The sequence below is a fragment of the Oryctolagus cuniculus genome, chromosome 5, assembly GCF_964237555.1.
Source record: "Oryctolagus cuniculus chromosome 5, mOryCun1.1, whole genome shotgun sequence".
Classification (NCBI taxonomy): domain Eukaryota; kingdom Metazoa; phylum Chordata; class Mammalia; order Lagomorpha; family Leporidae; genus Oryctolagus; species Oryctolagus cuniculus.
The window spans coordinates 132245369-132262728 of record NC_091436.1 but is presented as its reverse complement, the minus strand read 5'-3'; the positions used below and the strand labels follow the sequence as shown (position 1 = coordinate 132262728).

The 17360-nt window shown below is 48.2% G+C and overlaps 1 protein-coding gene across 2 annotated transcripts in view; it reads left to right on the top strand.

Moving 5' to 3' along the window:
* Positions 1 to 14055, top strand: part of RNF8 (ring finger protein 8) — a 41024-nt gene extending 26969 nt beyond the window's left edge. The window contains exons 5-8 of one of the 2 annotated variants that reach the window (XM_008262860.4): positions 1392 to 1481; positions 4088 to 4195; positions 7441 to 7645; positions 13577 to 14055. In XM_008262860.4, the coding sequence (XP_008261082.2) occupies positions 1392 to 1481; positions 4088 to 4195; positions 7441 to 7645; positions 13577 to 13593 (420 nt within the window). In that variant the 3' untranslated portion in view covers positions 13594 to 14055. The remainder of the gene's footprint in view (positions 1 to 1391; positions 1482 to 4087; positions 4196 to 7440; positions 7646 to 13576) is intronic. The other variant, XM_017345090.3, reaches the window with a different exon arrangement.
* Positions 14056 to 17360: the final 3305 nt, after the last annotated feature.

The window sequence follows — 17360 nt, the reverse complement described above, 5'->3', positions numbered from 1 at the left end:
AAAGGCTGAGTTATAGAGAGGCAGAGAGAGAGAGAGAGAGAGGTCTTCCATCCGCTGGTTCACTCCCCAATTGGCCACAACAGCTGGAACTACGCTGATCAAAAGCCAGGAGCCTGGAGCTTCTTCTGGGTCTCCCACATGGGTGCAGGGGCCCAAGCACTTGGGCCATCTTCTACTGCTTTCCCAGGCCATAGCAGAGAGCTAGATGGGAAGTGGAACAGCCGGACTCAAACTCGCACCCATATGGGATGCTGGCGCTTCAGGCCAGGGTGTTAACCTGCTGCGCCATGGTGCCGGCCCCATGATTGTTTCTTAAAAGCCACTTTGAGTACAGGGTCGCCTTATGGATGCTTACCAGTTCTTAAGTACCATTTCCAGAATCATGTGGGTAGCTTTTTAAAAGAATACATGTTTGGGTCCAGCGCTGTGGTATAGTGGGTAAAGTAGCTACCTGCAATGCCAGCATCCTATGGGCACTGGTTCGAGTCTCAGCTGCTCCACTTCCAGTCTGGCTCTCAGCTGTGGCCTGGGAAAGCAGCAGAAGATGGCGCATGTCCTTGGGCCCCTTGAGGAAGCTCCCTCCTTAGCTCCTGGCTACTGGCTCCTGGCTTCAGATCAGCACAGCTCTGGCCATTGTGGCCATCTAAGGAGTGAATCAGTGGATGGAAGACTCTCTCTCTCTCTTTCTCTCTCTTTTTTTAAATATATATATCTTTATTCATTTGAAAGACAGAGAGATAGGGACACAGAGAAAGAGAGAGGTCTTCCATCTGCTGGTTCACTCCCCAGTTGGCCACAACGGTCAGAGCTGTGCTGCTCTGGAGCTAGGAGCTTCCTCCAGGTCTTCAGGGGCCCAGAGGCCATCTTCTACTGCTTTCCCAGGCCATAGCAGAGAGCTGGATCGGAAGTGGAGCAGCTGGGACCCAAACCAATGCCCATATGGGATGCCAGCGCTGCAGGCCGGGGCTTTAACCTGCTGTGCGGCAGCGCTGGCCCCAGGAAGACACTCACTCTCTCTCTCTCTCTCTCTCTCTCTGCCTCTCAAATAAATAAAATCTTAACGAAAAAAAAAATACTTGTTTCTGGAGCTCAGTCCAAACCTCCTGAATCAGATTCTCAAAGACAGTGAAAGTTCTTCAGCTGATCTTGTTTGGTCACTGAGGTTGGCTAAGTTCCTGAGGGATAATGGATTTGACAGCCTCCCTTCCTGTCTGCCCCCTTTCCTGGGGGGGGAAAAAAAAAAACCAGAAGATAGAAGGTGATATTGTTTAATTGCCAGTTCATTGATCCTTGAACTAAAGAAACAGACTAGAGAGAGAGAGCGGGTATGTGGCTGGAGGGTGGGGTACACTGTAGCTCATGCTGGGTGTCACTCTGCCGTGTTTCTGCAGCATCGGGCCCTGATGGAGGAGCTAAACCGCAGCAAGAAGGACTTCGAAGCAATCATTCAAGCTAAGAACAGAGAGCTGGAGCAGACCAAGGTACTGGAAGGAAGATGGAGGTTTAGAATTTGGTTAGTACATGCAACTCAGCATTTCCAGCAGAGCAGGGGTTGCTGTGGAGAATGAAGAAAGATTATGGGTGCTCCTTGCCTCAGGGGAAATAATCTGTAGAATATCCAAGCCTGTGGGTGATTCTGCCTTTAGACAACGTTTGGTTCTTTCCCTTGTTCTGAAGCAAACTGCTGGGCCGAGGACTAGCATCCTGCACTGTAATCCTTTCTGCATGGTGGGTGCTCTTTCAGGGTGCGACACTGATGCTTCCTGAAGGGTGGTGGACTCAGAGTACTGAACAGTTCATCTGGATGCACTGATGTTGATTTCTTCTCCTGTCAGATCATTGAATTCTCGAGCTTAAATGCCCACCAGGCCATGGTCGGTAACAACAGTGAAGCCGTCTCATTATGGGAGCACAGAGACAGGCAGTGGGGACTGTGGTGGGCTGGGGGGGGGGGGTGCTCATCCCCCCCCAACCCCAGGAGGCAGCACCTCTCTGTTCAGCCAGCTGTTGTATCCAGAAGTGCAGACTCAGTGTTGTCAGGTCCTTCGGTTTTCCCCTGGCAGGAAGAAACCAAAATGTTTATTTGAAAACCTCAGTTTTCAAATGTTAGCAACAAATTCAGATTTTTTTGGCCTGTGTCTATTAATACCATGAAGCCCAGTCTGGAGGCTACCACTGACCTGAAATTACATGAGTCCGACTGCATCTCTCGTCCCACCCCACTCCACATACAGACCTAGAGCTGAGTACATAGAGGAGCAGGAGACTTCCTCCTTCAGTTTGTCTGATGGCCTGTCCTCTGGTTAATTCATGTGGTATCTTCTTCCCCAGCTTCAGAGACCACTGCAACTTTTAAAACTCATTGATGGGTGAGTTTTCAGGAAGATTAATTTTAAGTAGAAGTGGGTCCCAACCCTGTTCTCTGCCCTCAGCAGTCTGACATTCTTTGCCTTGATGAGAAAGGAAAGTCAAAGATGAACCCACCACTGACATACGAGAGTGCTCCAAAAAGTCCATGGAATGTGGAATTTTTTAAAAGACAAGTTCATTTTGGTGCATAATATTTTTGAAATTATATTTAGGAGGATTTTTCAAAATGCATGGAACCACATAGATCTCAGTTTTTTGGCACCAAAATAAGATTTATCTTTTTTATTGTTGTTGTTTTAAGATTTATTTACAAGGCAGAGAGAGAGATATCTTCATTCAGTGATTTACTCCCCAAATGGGCACGCCAGCAAATGTAAGCCAGGCCAAAGACAGGAGCCAGTAACCCCTTTCGGGTCTCCCACATGACTGGCATGGAACCAAGCACCTGGGCTGTCTTCCACTGCCTTCCTAGGCACATTAGCAGGAAGCTGGATCAGAAACAGAGTAGCTGGGACTTGAACCAGTACTCTGAAGTGGGATCCTGGTGTCACAAGCAGCGGCTTAACCCATTGTACCACAGCGCTTGCTCTAAACTTGTTTAACTCTACTTTTCTGTGAACTTTCTGAAGCACTTTTATATACCCCAAATGGCTTGTCCTCGCCTCAGGGGCTCTTGATCCTTTCTGTCTGGGGAATGAAGTATTAAATACTTCAAGAGAGTATACCTAGGAGGTGTCCTAAAAAGTATGTCCACAAGGAATGCGAGCACAGCTAACCTCTGTGGGAGAAGCATATGGCAAGCATCCAAGGCTGGAACTGGCAGGGACTTCAGAGGCTGTCTCTATAGCCTCCTGCCTCTGGGGAACGTGGGCAGGCGCCTTACGTTAAGCAGAGTCAGCTGCAGAGAACACAAGGGCCCTGATAACTAATTCAAGCCTCCTGCCTCTCTCGACTTGAGTTCTTTAGTTCTCTCTGGACCTTTAGCACTGCACGTCTGAGTTTTTTGTTGTTTGGGGGTAATTTTATATCACCACTACTTGCCATACAGAATGTTTACTGCCTCATTCTTACTGTGGTGGGATGGGGTGCTGCCTTCATTTTTTCTCGTTTGGTTAATTTTGGGGAAAGGCTCCAAAGTGGTGTTTGAGTTCATTCCGGCTGCTGTAATAAAATGCCATAAACTGGTAGCTTATAAACATCAGGCATTTGTTTTTCACAGTTCTTCAGGTTGAGAAATCCAAGATCAAGATGCTGGCAGATTCAGTGTCCAGGGAGGGCCTGGCCTTGCTGTGTCCTCTCATGGTGGATGGGGCAGAGAGGGTCACTCGGACCTTTTGAGTAGGGTTCTGATCCTGTTCATGAAGGCAGAACTCTCATGATCTAGTCACTTCCCACAGGTCCCATCTCCTAGTGCCATCACATGGGAATTCGATTTCAACAGATGAAGGGTGAGGGGCAGGATGTGACACGAACATTCAGACCATAGCAAGTGGGAGAGGAGAGTCAGAGGGAGTTCATGCTTTATATTAGAAAGCAATTCTTGAGAAATAGCAACCCTTAGGGAGAGTGTTTTATTCTTGAGTTGCTGTGCCAGAATGAATTTTTAATTTAGATTCCTTCTGAAGCTTATTCCAGACAATTAACCCAGTTCCCCGTCCTGTTTTGTGCTCCTTTTGGTTCTCCCAGATGACAGACAGGGTTGTGTGTGTTTTCACAGGAAGAGAAGGAGAAGGTACAAGCACAGAAGGAGGAAGTTCTTAGTCAGATGAATGACGTGCTAGAAAATGAACTCCAATGTATTATTTGCTCAGAATACTTCATTGAGGTAATTATGACCAGTGGCGCACCCCTTCTCACTCTCCCAGCACGGAACGGAACCTGGACCATGCATGCTGCTTCTGCCAAAGAAACACTCTGAAGAGATTTTTCTTCTAGGAATTTATAACTATTTGTTTGGTATGGTTAACATTTTTAGCTGCAATAAAGCCTTTCTCTCTTTGTTGTTAGGATGGGGGAAACCAGATCACATAGCCGAAGTATCAGAATGAAGCAGCCCGGAAATACTTCTCTCTCTTTACTCTGAATGGACACAAAGCTAAGAGTAGGCTTGTAGTGTAGTTTTTAAAATTAAATTTATTTGAGAAACAGGTGAAGAAAGCTCCCATCCATTGGTTCTCTCTCCACATACCCACAGTGACAGGCCTCAGAACATGGATGGCAGGAACCCATTCACTTGCTTCATCACCACTGTCTCTCAGGGTATGAGTTAGCAGGAGACTAGAGTCAGGAGCCAGAATTGCAGTTCAGGTCTCCACATAATGGCAGGAGCTCCATTACTTGAGCCTTCACTGCTGCCTACCAGGGTCTGTGTTAGGAAACTGGAATCGGGAGCCAGAATCAGGAATCAAACTCAGATGTGAGATCTGGCATCTTAACTGCTAAACTAAATACCTGCTTCTGCCATGCAGCCTTTCAAAGCAGAATGGTCAGTGCCATTGATGTGTGGTCATTTTGGGAATTCAGAATTCAAAAGCCACGTAGAATATATTTCAGGACCTTCAGGCTCCTTGTGAAATGAAATACCTCTCCCCGAGGCTCCCATTTATTGTCCTGTCATCTTTCTTTTTTTTTTTTTTAAACAGATTTTACATCCACTGATTCACTCCCCAAATGGCTACAGTGGCTGGGGCTGGGTCAGGCGAAAGCCAGGAGTCAGGAGCTTATTTTGAATCTGCCACATGAGTGCAGGGCCTCAAGCACTTTCCCAACTGCACTAACAAGGAGCTGAATAGGAAGTGGATCAGCCGGGTCTTGAACCGGTACCCATATGGGATGCCGGCATCACAAGCTGTGGCTTTATCTGCTACACCACAGTGCTGGCCCCTGTACAAGATAAATACAAGCACCAGCTCTTGTATTTTTCAGAGGTCCTCCCATTTGTGACCAGTACAGCTTAGACCACAAGTGTTAAACTCAGGTTGTTAGACGACAGTGCTTTTCCGACTGATTAACAAAGGCAAACACACATACACACTGCATCCTTTTCTCAAGCAGTCTTTAAGGAGGCTGAGTCTGTTAGCCTCCTGAAAAAACCTCTCTCTCCTGGGCAACCTGTTTTTTCTTTTTTTTTTTCTGGATTCATTTTGACTTCTGGTCATAATTTCCTGCATAGTTTTTAGCTAGATGATTCCCTACTTTGGAGAAACTCAGTGTTGTTTTGACAGGGCTTATGGTCTCTGGTAAAGAAAGACAAGGAAAGGGACGTTGGAATGGGTGATAAGTTAGCCAGCTCAGAGTATTTGCATAGACATGAAAGAGACAAACGCTTTGACCTATGTTTTGTCACGGAGTACTGACCTATTCTGCTAGCAACCGCTTAAAGTCAGTCTTAGATGTTTCATTTTAACAAAGCATTTTGGCTGGTGCTGCGGCTCAATAGGCTAATCCTCCACCTGCAGCACTGGCACCCCGGGTTCTAGTCCCGGTCAGGGTACCGGATTCTGTCCTGGTTGCTCCTCTTCCAGTCCAGCTCTCTGCTGTGGCCCGGGAGTGCAGTGGAGAATGGCCCAAGTCCGTGGGCCCTGCACCCACATGGGAAACCGGGAAAAGCACCTGGCTCCTGGCTTCAGATCAGCGCGGTGTGCCGGCCGCAGCGGCCATTGGAGGGTGAACCAATGGAAAAAAAAGACCTTTCTCTCTGTCTGTCTCTCTCACTGTCCACTCTGCCTGTCCAAAAAAAAAAAAAAAAAAAAAAAAAAAAATTAAAAAAAAGCATTTTTAGCATTTTTAATCTTGTTTATGAGGGTTTACTTCATGAACTTCATAACACTTCATAATGAAAAATATATTCTAGTTTTCTGATTTTGTGAGTTCAGCTTGCTATTGAAAAATGTATAACTTAGATGTTATTTTCCACTGCTTATCTTAAAAGCAGAAATGAGGATTTTTAAACTTCAGAAAAAGTTGTATCTTAGAAGATACATACATCCATACATATGTGTATCTATATTATATATATAACATATATATATATATATATGTATGAACAAGAGTGACAAGGAAGGGGCTAACATGGTAGCACCACAGGTTATGCTGCTGCTTGCAATGCCAGTGTCCCATACTGGAGTGCTGGTTTGGGTCCCCACTGCTCTGCTTCCGGCTCAGCTTCTACTTAATGAGCCTGAGAAGGCAGCAGGAGATGGCCCAGATACGTGGGCCCCTGAAACCATGTGGGAGACCAGGATGAAGTTCAGGCTCCTGGCTTTGGCCTAGCCCAGACCTGGCTGTTGGGGCCATTTGAGGAATAAACAGTGAATGGAAGACCTCTCTCTCTCTCTGTCTATCCCTCTCTCTGCCCCTCTGCCTTTCAAATAAATAAACACATCTTTAAAAAAGAGAGAGAGAATGGTTTATACTCTTGGGAGTGAAAAAAAAATCTGACCAGAGGGAGTGCTCAGAGAAGCCCTGAATCACAGGCTTTGTCCTGCGGTCTCTCTTTGTGGATGTGTTTGCCTATAAGTTCAGGCACTGTCAGTGAACCCATTATGTATTTCACATTTTGGCTTCTTTAAAGATGTTACCTCCTACCATTCTATACATTAAGTGGTCAGTATTCACTTACACTTGGTATACTAAAATTGAGGTTGTAACTCACAAGTAGCAGTAGCTGTTTGTTTTTAATTATAGAATTAGTTTGTTTTTAATAAGAGAATTAGTTTTACATTTGTATGTTCATACACTTACTCATCCTGCTGTGTCCAGTGGCATTTGTCACTCTCAGGATGGTTGACCCACATTGGCAGTGTGGTTGACTTAGGGGAACAAAGCAGACAAATCAGCCTATCCAGGACCTGAGTCTGTAACCTTAACTTTGAGAAGGTACAGCACGGATTGTCTAACATGAAACCTAAAATTTCCCAGCCCAAGAATGATTCTGATACTACAATCCACATAGAAGTGTAGTTATCTTTTTGGTTGGCCTTGGAAAATAGCTCCTGTCCTAGCTTTGAGAATGAACTGCCAAGAAAGTAAGTGTGAAAGTTGTGATGTGTGTTCCTGTTCCCACTGTAGGCTGTCACCTTGAACTGTGCCCATAGTTTCTGCTCCTACTGTATCAAAGAATGGATGAAGAGGAAGATAGAATGCCCCATTTGTCGCAAGGACATTGAGTCCAAAACCTACTCCCTGGTCCTGGACAACTGCATTAATAAGATGGTAGATAATCTGAGCTCAGAAGTGAAAGAGCGACGAATTGCCCTCATCAGGGAACGGAAAGGTGAGTAGCACTGACTGACTTTCAAAGATTTTTGGTTGGGGAAGAGAGGGAGTCAGACAAACAGTTCTTAAATTAAGGAAGAGGTAGAAGAAATGAGAAAGACTAAAGGAGCTAAAGGTCATCAATGTGTGAGAAAGAGTTGAGGTGGAATTAACTGTTATTTACAGCTGGAAAGGGAGCTTAAGTGTGTATGCCTGGGTTGTGGGCGATTAAAAAATATGATTACCAAACTCACCAGAGATGGTTTACTGTCCTGATCAGCAGAGGGTGCTGTTGCTCTAGCCAGTTTAACTGCTATCCTTGAGTCAGGCAGACAATGGATTATGAATTCTAAATAGCATGTTACAAGTCAGAATCTCAACCTGAGGAGTGCCCAAAGAAAACACATATACAGGTCTTATCTCTAAGAGTCAAAGCCTAGTTAGGCAAATTGGGCATAATGTTAAGCTAAAGAGATATCAACATCATCTTTCTATGCTGTGCTTGAGGGTCCTGAGGGATTTGCTGACAAGTCTCCCAGTCAGAATGTAGATAAGAGATGGGGGAGGAACAGGTGAGTTTCCCTAATGAGTTATGTTTCTGTAGTGAGTATCTGTTCATTTAAGAGATCTCAGCACACGTGGGGCTTGCTGACTTAAAGGCTATGAAGAGCCTCTCTGCTTGAGACTTGAAATCTTTGTGACAAAAGAACGTGTCCTGGGGCACAGCACCTGGAAGCTAATGGGTAGAAAGGACTGATTAATGGGCAGGGATGGGAGTACGTAGAAGCAGAGTGGATGCAGTTATCATGTTCAGTCCCTTTAATAGTCCGGTAAAGCACTGCTGTGCAGGAAAGCTTCAGAGCCAAAGTGCTATGGTGTGCACTGGCTGCATGTAACGGGCCCATCAGAGGAGAAGAAGCAGAAGGCTTCCCACCGCCTGGCCTGTGGAAACCCATGTGCACTTGTCTTGGCTTGTACCTTTCTCTAAATGCAGAGAAGCTGAGAGATTTAAGGCCACATGCTTCTCAGAACAGGATCTTGTGTCTACCTCCTTCCTTCTAACCCTTACTGACAGATGTCAGCACTTTGAGTGAGGCCAGGAATCTGATGCTGATTTGTAGGGAGCTGTGGTATAAAACTGGCCCTTGGTCAGTCAGGCAGAACAGAAGCAGCAGGCTTGTCACACAGCCAGGTAGTATAGATGCTGAACAGAAGTGTGCCTGAGCCTCTTATTGCCAAGAAAGACATTCTGACCCAAGGTTGAGGGGAGGCTGGGTGGCCTTCAGTTGGTTCTTTGGAACCAAAGTGTTTCTCACTTTTCTGACACCTGTGTCCAATAAGATTTTGTGCCCGGTTTTGAGCCCCACAGATTTTTACCTCCAAAAGCCACTTGATTCTAACAGGTTCCCATTGTCTTTCCTTTTCACTTCCCATCTCTCCATATGCATCTGTAGGGACACTACACCAGACATCAGGCTAAGGAGATAAATAAGACATTGCCCCAACCTTCACGACATTCGCCGTCTGATACAAGAGACAGAAAGGAAAGCAGTTTGGTGGTTCCAGGACAGGGTGCTGTGAAGCGGCAGAAGAGGGCTCACTCAGTTTGCCCTGGGCAGGAGGTAGGGGAGAGAGCTTCACAGAGGATGTGACGTTTGAACTGCGCCTTGAAGGTTCCCTAGCTCAAGCAGCAGCACAAGCAAAGCACAGACAGGAGCGGCCCGGCCCTGCCCTTCCCCTGGCGGCCGTGTACAACGTCATGTGTACATGGTGCCAGCCTTGCATCGGGACGACAGCCCAGGCTTAGCGAGTACCTGAGACCTTGTGAACACTTTGTTCTTTCCTCTGCCCTTTCTAGAGCAGCAGTGACCTGGAATCTAGATGTGACCAAGATCAAATTATGGCCTGTGAAACGTGTTGTGCTGGGTCTGTGTGGGCAGGGGGACATCAGTGTGTTCCCTCTGCTGGCCCACAAGCTTCATAGATAGCTTCAGTGGAACATGCCAAGGCAAAGAGGGGCCATGTCCTAAGTTCACCTCTGACTCCCCTTACAGGGAGTTAATTCTACAGAGTAACTAATATCAGAGCCGCCTCCCCCACAGGCAGCAGATGGCGCCTCCCAGCCTTTCTGGAACACTAGGGGGCCACAGGATAAACCAAATCTGCCTGCCTATTGCGCACATTGACTGAGAGCAGTTCTGGCACCCATCTTGGTTTCTGCAGTTATCGCAGTGAGAGCAGCTTTGAGGTTTTCTCTAGAGGCAGACAGAGGTTCTGAGACCTGATTTAGGGAGGGACGTGCCAGAGCCATGAGCAGCTTCGCTGTGCTGCAGTGTGGCGTTTGGGGAAAATTCTCAGCTCCAACACCAACCTTCCTTATGAGTTCCAGGACAGTTGAAAGCTGATTTAATCCCCAGTGCATGGGAAGTTTTTTAAAAAGGGGCCAAATTTAGGATCTGGGAAGTAGGATTGACAAGCCTATAATCATCAGAGTTCTGACACTCTGGCAGGGCCTGGCGGGGCCTGCTCTTAATGAGTTCAGAGGGCGGCCTGCCTGCCTGTGGCAGCGCGTGGCTCCCCCGCAGATGGGCTTTGTGCTCTGAGTTCATCAAGAGCAGCCCTGCTCCTGGGACTCCCCAGCTGGTGCTTGTCTTGAGGAGCAGTGCTTAACTGATCAGCCCCTGATCTCTTGTGAAGTCTGTAAGGCCGAGGAGAGGCGAGGAGGAAGTTAGGATGCCAGGTCCCGAGCCGTGGGAGGATGCTGTGGGGCTAGGTGTCAGTACACGTGCAGTTAGTCTCATGTGGCTCTCTGGAATTTTGACATGGGATTTTTCTGGAGGAAAGAGGTTTTTGGAATTCCCCAAAGGGGAGCTGGTGAGGGAGGGAGCAGTCTTCTGTCAGCTGCTCCCCCACCCCATTTCTTCCCTTCTCATTAGATGTCAGTTGGTTGACAAGAGTGCTAACGCTCTCACTTTTTGCTTTCCTTAGCAGTGTCTTTGGGTTGAGCTCAGAAAAGAAAAAAGCCAATAATTTAGAAATAGAATCTTAAGCCGGCGCCGTGGCTCAATAGGCTAATCCTCCACCTTGCGGCGCCGGCACACCGGGTTCTAGTCCCGGTCGGGGCGCCGGATTCTGTCCCGGTTGCCCCTCTTCCAGGCCAGCTCTCTGCTATGGCCAGGGAGTGCAGTGGAGGATGGCCCAGGTGCTTGGGCCCTGCACCCCATGGGAGACCAGGAAAAAGCACCTGGATCCTGGCTCCTGCCATCGGATCAGCGCGGTGCGCCGGCTGCAGCGGCGGCCATTGGAGGGTGAACCAACGGCAAAGGAAGACCTTTCTCTCTCTGTCTGTCTCTCTCACTGTCCACTCTGCCTGTCAAAAAAAAAAAAAAAAAAAAAAATAGAATCTTGGCAATCCTTTAGAGAAGTGACTTTCAACCCAAGGCTTTTCTGCTTTTCCTACCCTGGAGAGTTGGGACTTCTTCCACCCTTTTCCCTTCAAACCACAGCCAGATCCGGCCACAAAAAACAGCTCTCCTGTGCTTGCTTGCTTCTGAGCCTTTCCTTGTCAGCACCTACTAAGTGCCAGGTGCTGGGCGTAAAAGCGAGCAGGGCGTGTGCAGCCCCTGCCCTCGGGAGCTTTCCGTGTGGGCACAGAGCTTGTGCTCCTTACAGCCTTACAGCGAGGGACGGCTGAGAAAGGACACTAGGCACGGGCCTCGGGGAGGCGCCCTGAGGCACTGAGGGGCGGGGTACATGTTAGAGGCAGGATTCAGGGATTGAAACTTACTCGGTGCTGTCTTCTCAGGAACCAGAAAAGGGTTTGGCACATAATATGTCTTCAGTAAAGGGATGTTTGTGAGTGGTTATGAAATGGGAAGTCAGCAGTTGAAGTGCTGTTGAGAGTTAAATAAAATAAAGATGAAAAACTGCCCGTGGCAAGTGTGTAAGAGGCGACTTTAGTACAAGTTCTGGGGACGGGTGGGGTCAGCAGTCAGTTTGGAGTGAATTGGGGATTGGGTGTGAGGTGAGAGAGCAGAGCAAGAACAGACACCTTCTTCAAGAACTTGCTGTGACGGCCGGCGCCGCGGCTCACTAGGCTAATCCTCCGCCTAGCGGCGCCGGCACACCGGGTTCTAGTCCCGGTCGGGGCTCCGGATTCTGTCCCGGTTGCCCCTCTTCCAGGCCAGCCCTCTGCTGTGGCCAGGGAGTGCAGTGGAGGATGGCCCAGGTGCTTGGGCCCTGCACCCCATGGGAGACCAGGAAAAGCACCTGGCTCCTGGCTCCTGCCATCGGATCAGCGCGGTGCGCCGGCCGCAGCGCGCCGGCCGCGGCGGCCATTGGAGGGTGAACCAACGGCAAAAAGGAAGACCTTTCTCTCTGTCTCTCTCTCTCTCACTGTCCACTCTGCCTGTCAAAAAAAAAAAAAAAAAAAAAAAAGAACTTGCTGTGACTACGAGGGTGGGACCAGCGCCAAAAGGAGGCTGTCGTTGGAGGAGAAAGAGTTGAGGAGCCTTCAGTGTAAGACAGGAGAGCCTTGAGCATCTTCAAGTGCTGACCAGAAGGAGCCTGCGGAGCAGGGGAGGCTGGAAAGCAGGGAGAGTGAGTCAGGCACGGTGCTTTGGGAGGGAGAGGGAGAGCAGAGCGGGGCCCTGGAGTTAACACCAGGAGGATTTGTCCTCTGTGACCAGAGAAGAGGTGAGACAGTGGGCAGACAAGAAAGTTTGCCGTAGAGGAGTCAAGAGAGTATTTCTGTGGCTTCCATGTTTTTCAGCAAGCAAATAGATGAGGCTGTTAGCAAAGGGGGTCCTGCGTCATCCCATCTCTTCACGGCTGAAGGCACGCCCAACCCAAGGCCTGACGTCAAAGGCTTCCCAGAAGTAGGGGACAAATAGCCTTTTTTTTTTTTTTTAAAGATTTATTTATTTATTTGAAAGGCAGAGTTACAGAGAGGCAGAGAGAGAGAGAGAGAGAGGCCTTTCAGGCACTGCTTCACTCCCTAAGTGGCCACGACGGCCGGAGCTGGGCCGATCTGAAGCCAGGAGCTTCTTCTGTGTCTTTCACGCTGGTACAGGAACCCAAGCACTTGGGCCATCTTCTGCTGCTTTCACAGGCCACAGCAGAGAGCTGGATCGGAAATGGAGCAGCTGAGAATCCAACCCACGCCCATATGGGATGTGGCATTGCAGGCAGTGGCTTTACCTGCTATACAACAGCACCAGCCCAGACAAATAACTTTTATAATTTCCTCAGCCCCCCTCCAGAGCACTCCAGATGTCATTGTTAGGGAGTTTGATGGCTTTATTGTGTCCATATTGTATCCCCATGTAGGCCAGGGTCCTTGCTTTTCCAAGGCCAAGGCAGCAGAAAATACCAGAAAAACCTGGAGGCTCTTAGCCCCGCCCTCTCAGGACAGAGGAAGAACTTGTCTGGAGTGTTCCTGGGTTTGTGATTCATGGTCTCCTTCGGCAGAGTTGTTGAGGGCCCGACTTGTGCCAGGCACTATCCTAGATGCTGGAAATATAGAGAAGGGAAGCTCTAGTGAGTTGAACGTGAGTAGTGCTGTGGGGGAAAGTAAAGCAGGAAAAGGGCAAGGGAGTGATGGGAAAACTTGGCAACTCTGGATGGAGCAGTCGAGGGAGGCATCTCTGAGGAGGCGTCTCTGAGAACAGCTTTGCAGGAAAGAGGAAAATAGGGAAGAGCAGGAACAGAAGGCCACCTTGGCCAGAGGGAGAGAGCAACCAGGGAGGACAGGAGATGAGGCGAGGAAGGTTGGGCAGGGGGCAGATGGTGTGGCTTTGACTCTGACAAAGTGGGTGGGCTTGGAGCAGAGTGACGTGATCTGACGAACGTTCTTGGGTTCACCCTGCCTGCTGTGTGGCAAGGTAGGTAGGGAGCACAGGGAAGAGAAACGTAGGTTCCTCCTTTATTTCTCTTTTCTCTCTCTCCAAAGCAAAGAGGCTCTCCTGAAGACTGCCCTAAGGGTGTTCGAAAGACTGCCAAGCAGTGGGAGCTTGGCCTGGGCTGGAGGCTTTTCTCTGGACGTGACGCAGGCTGCACCAGGGATCATCCAAGAGGCCACCTGGGACAGACTGAGATGGAAGCCCTCGGTCACTCACCTTCCATGCTGGCCAGCCCTGCTGCCATCATGGTCTGCAGCCCCAGTGGGCCTTGGCACCGGCTGCTTCAGGGTACTTAATAGACTTGGCTTCGTTACGTGTTGAATGGATTACTGGAGTTCTGCTTTGTTTTTTGAAATTTGTTGTTATTGTTACTGTTTTGATACCCTAGAAGCACCTCTGTTGACATTTGTTTTGGACAAGTTGGGTACATTCATGGCCACCCCGAAGGTAACCTCTGTTTTGAAAGGATATCTTAACTTTTCTTTGTAAAAACAAGATGTCATTTCCTGGAAATAAAGTGTAAAACCTATCAGTTGCTCAGCTGGGCTTTGGTGTATTTGCCTTCCTTCCTTGCTAGCTCCCAGACAGTCTCACAAGTAAACACTGGCAGCTCATGGATTACAACCCAGAAAGTGACTGTATCAGATGATAGACTTCAAGTAAACGTCAGCCCAGGAAGCTGGGCCTGAGATCTTGGCCACAGCAGAAGGGCTCTGTGAAACCCCTGGCTCTTGGGTTCCCTCCTTATTCCAGGGGTGGGTCCCTGCTTCCCTGGTTTGGTGTTTGGGTGCTCCCTTCAGCTGGCACTCTGAAGAGGCTTCCAGATCTGTGTCCCCATGTCATGAACGCACAACAATGATTCTATGAGGATTGTTGAGGGATTTTTGCCTTTTTTTTTTTTTTTTTTTTTTTTTTAATTGAAAGTTACCTCTCTTCATCCACCTCACCTTTTTAAACAGAAACAAAACCAGCTTGGGTGTTTGGTGGTGACTGAAGGTCAGCCCGTGGTATCTTGACTACCTCTGATAGAATGACAGAGCATGAGGGTCGCTGGAAACTAGGAGCCCTCTAGCAGGATGTGAGACTGCATTTAGTGATTTGCTGTCCTTCCCTTTTTACTGCCTACCTAGAGAGCCATTCTTTTGAAGTTCTTTATACCTCATATATTTTCTTTTTGAACTTTTATTTATTTTTATTCATTTGAAAAAGCAACGGAGAAAAACACACACACACACACACACACAAACCAAGAGAGATTATCCATCTGCTGGTTCACTCCCCAAATGCCTGCAACAGCTGGCATTGAGCCAGGCCAAAGCTAGGAACCCAGAACTCCTATGTGGATGGCAGAGGACCCAAGTAGTGCAGCCATCACCTCCTGCATCCCAGGTCTGCATTAGCAGGAAGCTGGATCAGAAGTGGAGCGGTTACTTGAACCCATGCACTCTGATATAGGATGCAGGCACCCCAAATGGTGAATTAACCACTATGCCACACACCTATCCCTAGCCCATGTGTAGAGAATCGGAAACTGTTGACTTGCCAGCTTTTTAGAGATGTTAGGGCTTTGTTCCTTTTTGAAAATACTGTGAATGATCTGATGCTTGAATTCCTGATCATTTTTTTTAGATATTATTTATTTATTTGAGAGAGTTGTGGGGGGGGATAGAGAAAAAGGTCTTCTGTCCACTGGTTCACTCCCCAAGTGGCCACAAATGCCCGGAGCTGAGCTAATCCAAAGCCAGGTGCTTCTGCTGGGTCTCCCACACGGGTGCAGGTGCTCTAGTACCTGGGCCATCTTCTGCTGCTTTCCCAGGCCACAGCAGAGAGCTGGATCAGAAGAGGAGCAGCCAGGACTCAAACCGGCACCCATACGGGATGCCAGCGCCGCAGGTGGAATCTTAGCTCACTATGCCGTAGCACAGGCCCCAAGTCCGTGATCTTTGTTTTCCTCTTTCTCCCCATGATTTACTGATTCAAATACTGGTAGAGTCAAAGAAGTAAAGTTAAGCCTAGAAATAATACTTTAAAAATATTTATTATAGCCATGTCATAAAACTCTGGAAAAATAGATAACAAAAGGAAACAATTGTTATAGTGTTGATAAAATAACTTACAGTTTCCCATATGTGTTTTTTATATGATTACATGTGTATATATAAATTGTATATATCCTGTCTTTTTATTTTTATTTATTTTTTTTTTTGACAGGCAGAGTGGACAGTGAGAGAGAGACAGAGAGAGAAAGGTCTTCCTTTGCCGTTGGTTCACCCTCCAATGGCCGCCGCTGCAGCCAGCGCACCGCGCTGATCCGATGGCAGGAGCCAGGATCCAGGTGCTTTTCCTGGTCTCCCATGGGGTGCAGGGCCCAAGCACCTGGGCCATCCTCCACTGCACTCCCTGGCCATAGCAGAGAGCTGGCCTGGAAGAGGGGCAACCGGGACAGAATCCGGCGCCCCGACCGGGACTAGAACCCGGTGTGCCGGTGCCGCAAAGTGGAGGATTAGCCTATTGAGCCACGGCGCCGGCCTTATATCCTGTCTTTTTAAGTTATTATAATTTTTTTAAAAAATATTTTTATTTACATGAGAGGCAGAGAGACAAATAGAGAGCGCCCATCCACCGGTTCACTCCCCAAATGTCCACAACATGGGGATGCTGAAGCCGGAAGCTGGGAACTCAATCCTATCTCCCATGCGGTGGCAGGAACCCAATTATTTGAGCCATCACCACTGCCTTCCAGGGTTTGGCATTGGTGGAAAGCTGGAGTCAGAAGCTACAGCTGAGAATTGAGCCTAGGTACTCCAATGTGGGATGCGGCTGGCCGGGCTGGCAGCTTAGCCACCAGGCCAGATACCTGCCCCAAGGGAAGGATCCTTCAAGAAAAAACCTCTCGACTGAGAGCCTGAAGACCATCCGCCGAGACTGGCCTTGCAGACTGCCTGTTTCCTCCCACAGCTCCTGGACACACAGTGAGTCGCGATCCCCCTTTTCAGACCGCTGCTTCCTTGTCAAGTGTGCCACGTCTTTTAAGAAAGTGAGCTCCACAAGGCAGACTGAAAACATATAGTGGATGTGGTGGGACAGTGGGTTGAGACACCACATCGCATATCAGAGTGCTTGTGTTCCAGTCCTGCTTCCACTTTGGATCCATCTTCCTGCTAAGCACATCCTGAAAGGCAGTAGATGATGGCTCAAGTATTCGGGTCCTTACCGCCCACATGGGAGACCCAGATGGAGTCCCTGGCTCCTGGCTTTGACCTGGCTCAGTCCAGGCTGTTGCTGGTAGGTTAGTAAACCAGTGTAAGGAAGATTCTATCTCTCCCTCTCTGTTACTCTTCTTTCAAATAAAAGTAAACTTTTAAAACAATTTTTTAAAAGATTTATGTATTTGAAAGGCAAATTGACAAAGAGGGAGAGACATAATCTTTGCCCACTTGTCCCCTTCCCAAATTGCTCCAGTGGCTCGGGCTGGTCCTCAAATCCAGGAGTCTGGAACTCCATTTGAGTTTCCCTCGTAGGTGGCTGGGACTCCAGTACTTTGGCCATCTGATACTGTTTTCCTAGGCATATCAGTGGGGAGCTGGAACAGAAGTGGAACAGGCAGGAATTGAACTGGCACTCGTGGGATACTGGCCTTGTGAGCAGTGGCTCAACCTGCTGAGCCACAACACTGGCCCTAAACCTTAATTTCTTTTCTATTTTTTAGGAGCTGTTATTTTTTAAAATATTTATTTATTTGAAAGGCATAGTTACATAGAGAGAAAGGGAGAGAGAGACAGAGATGTTCCATGGGCTAGTTCACTAACCAAATGGCTGCAATGGCTGGGGCTG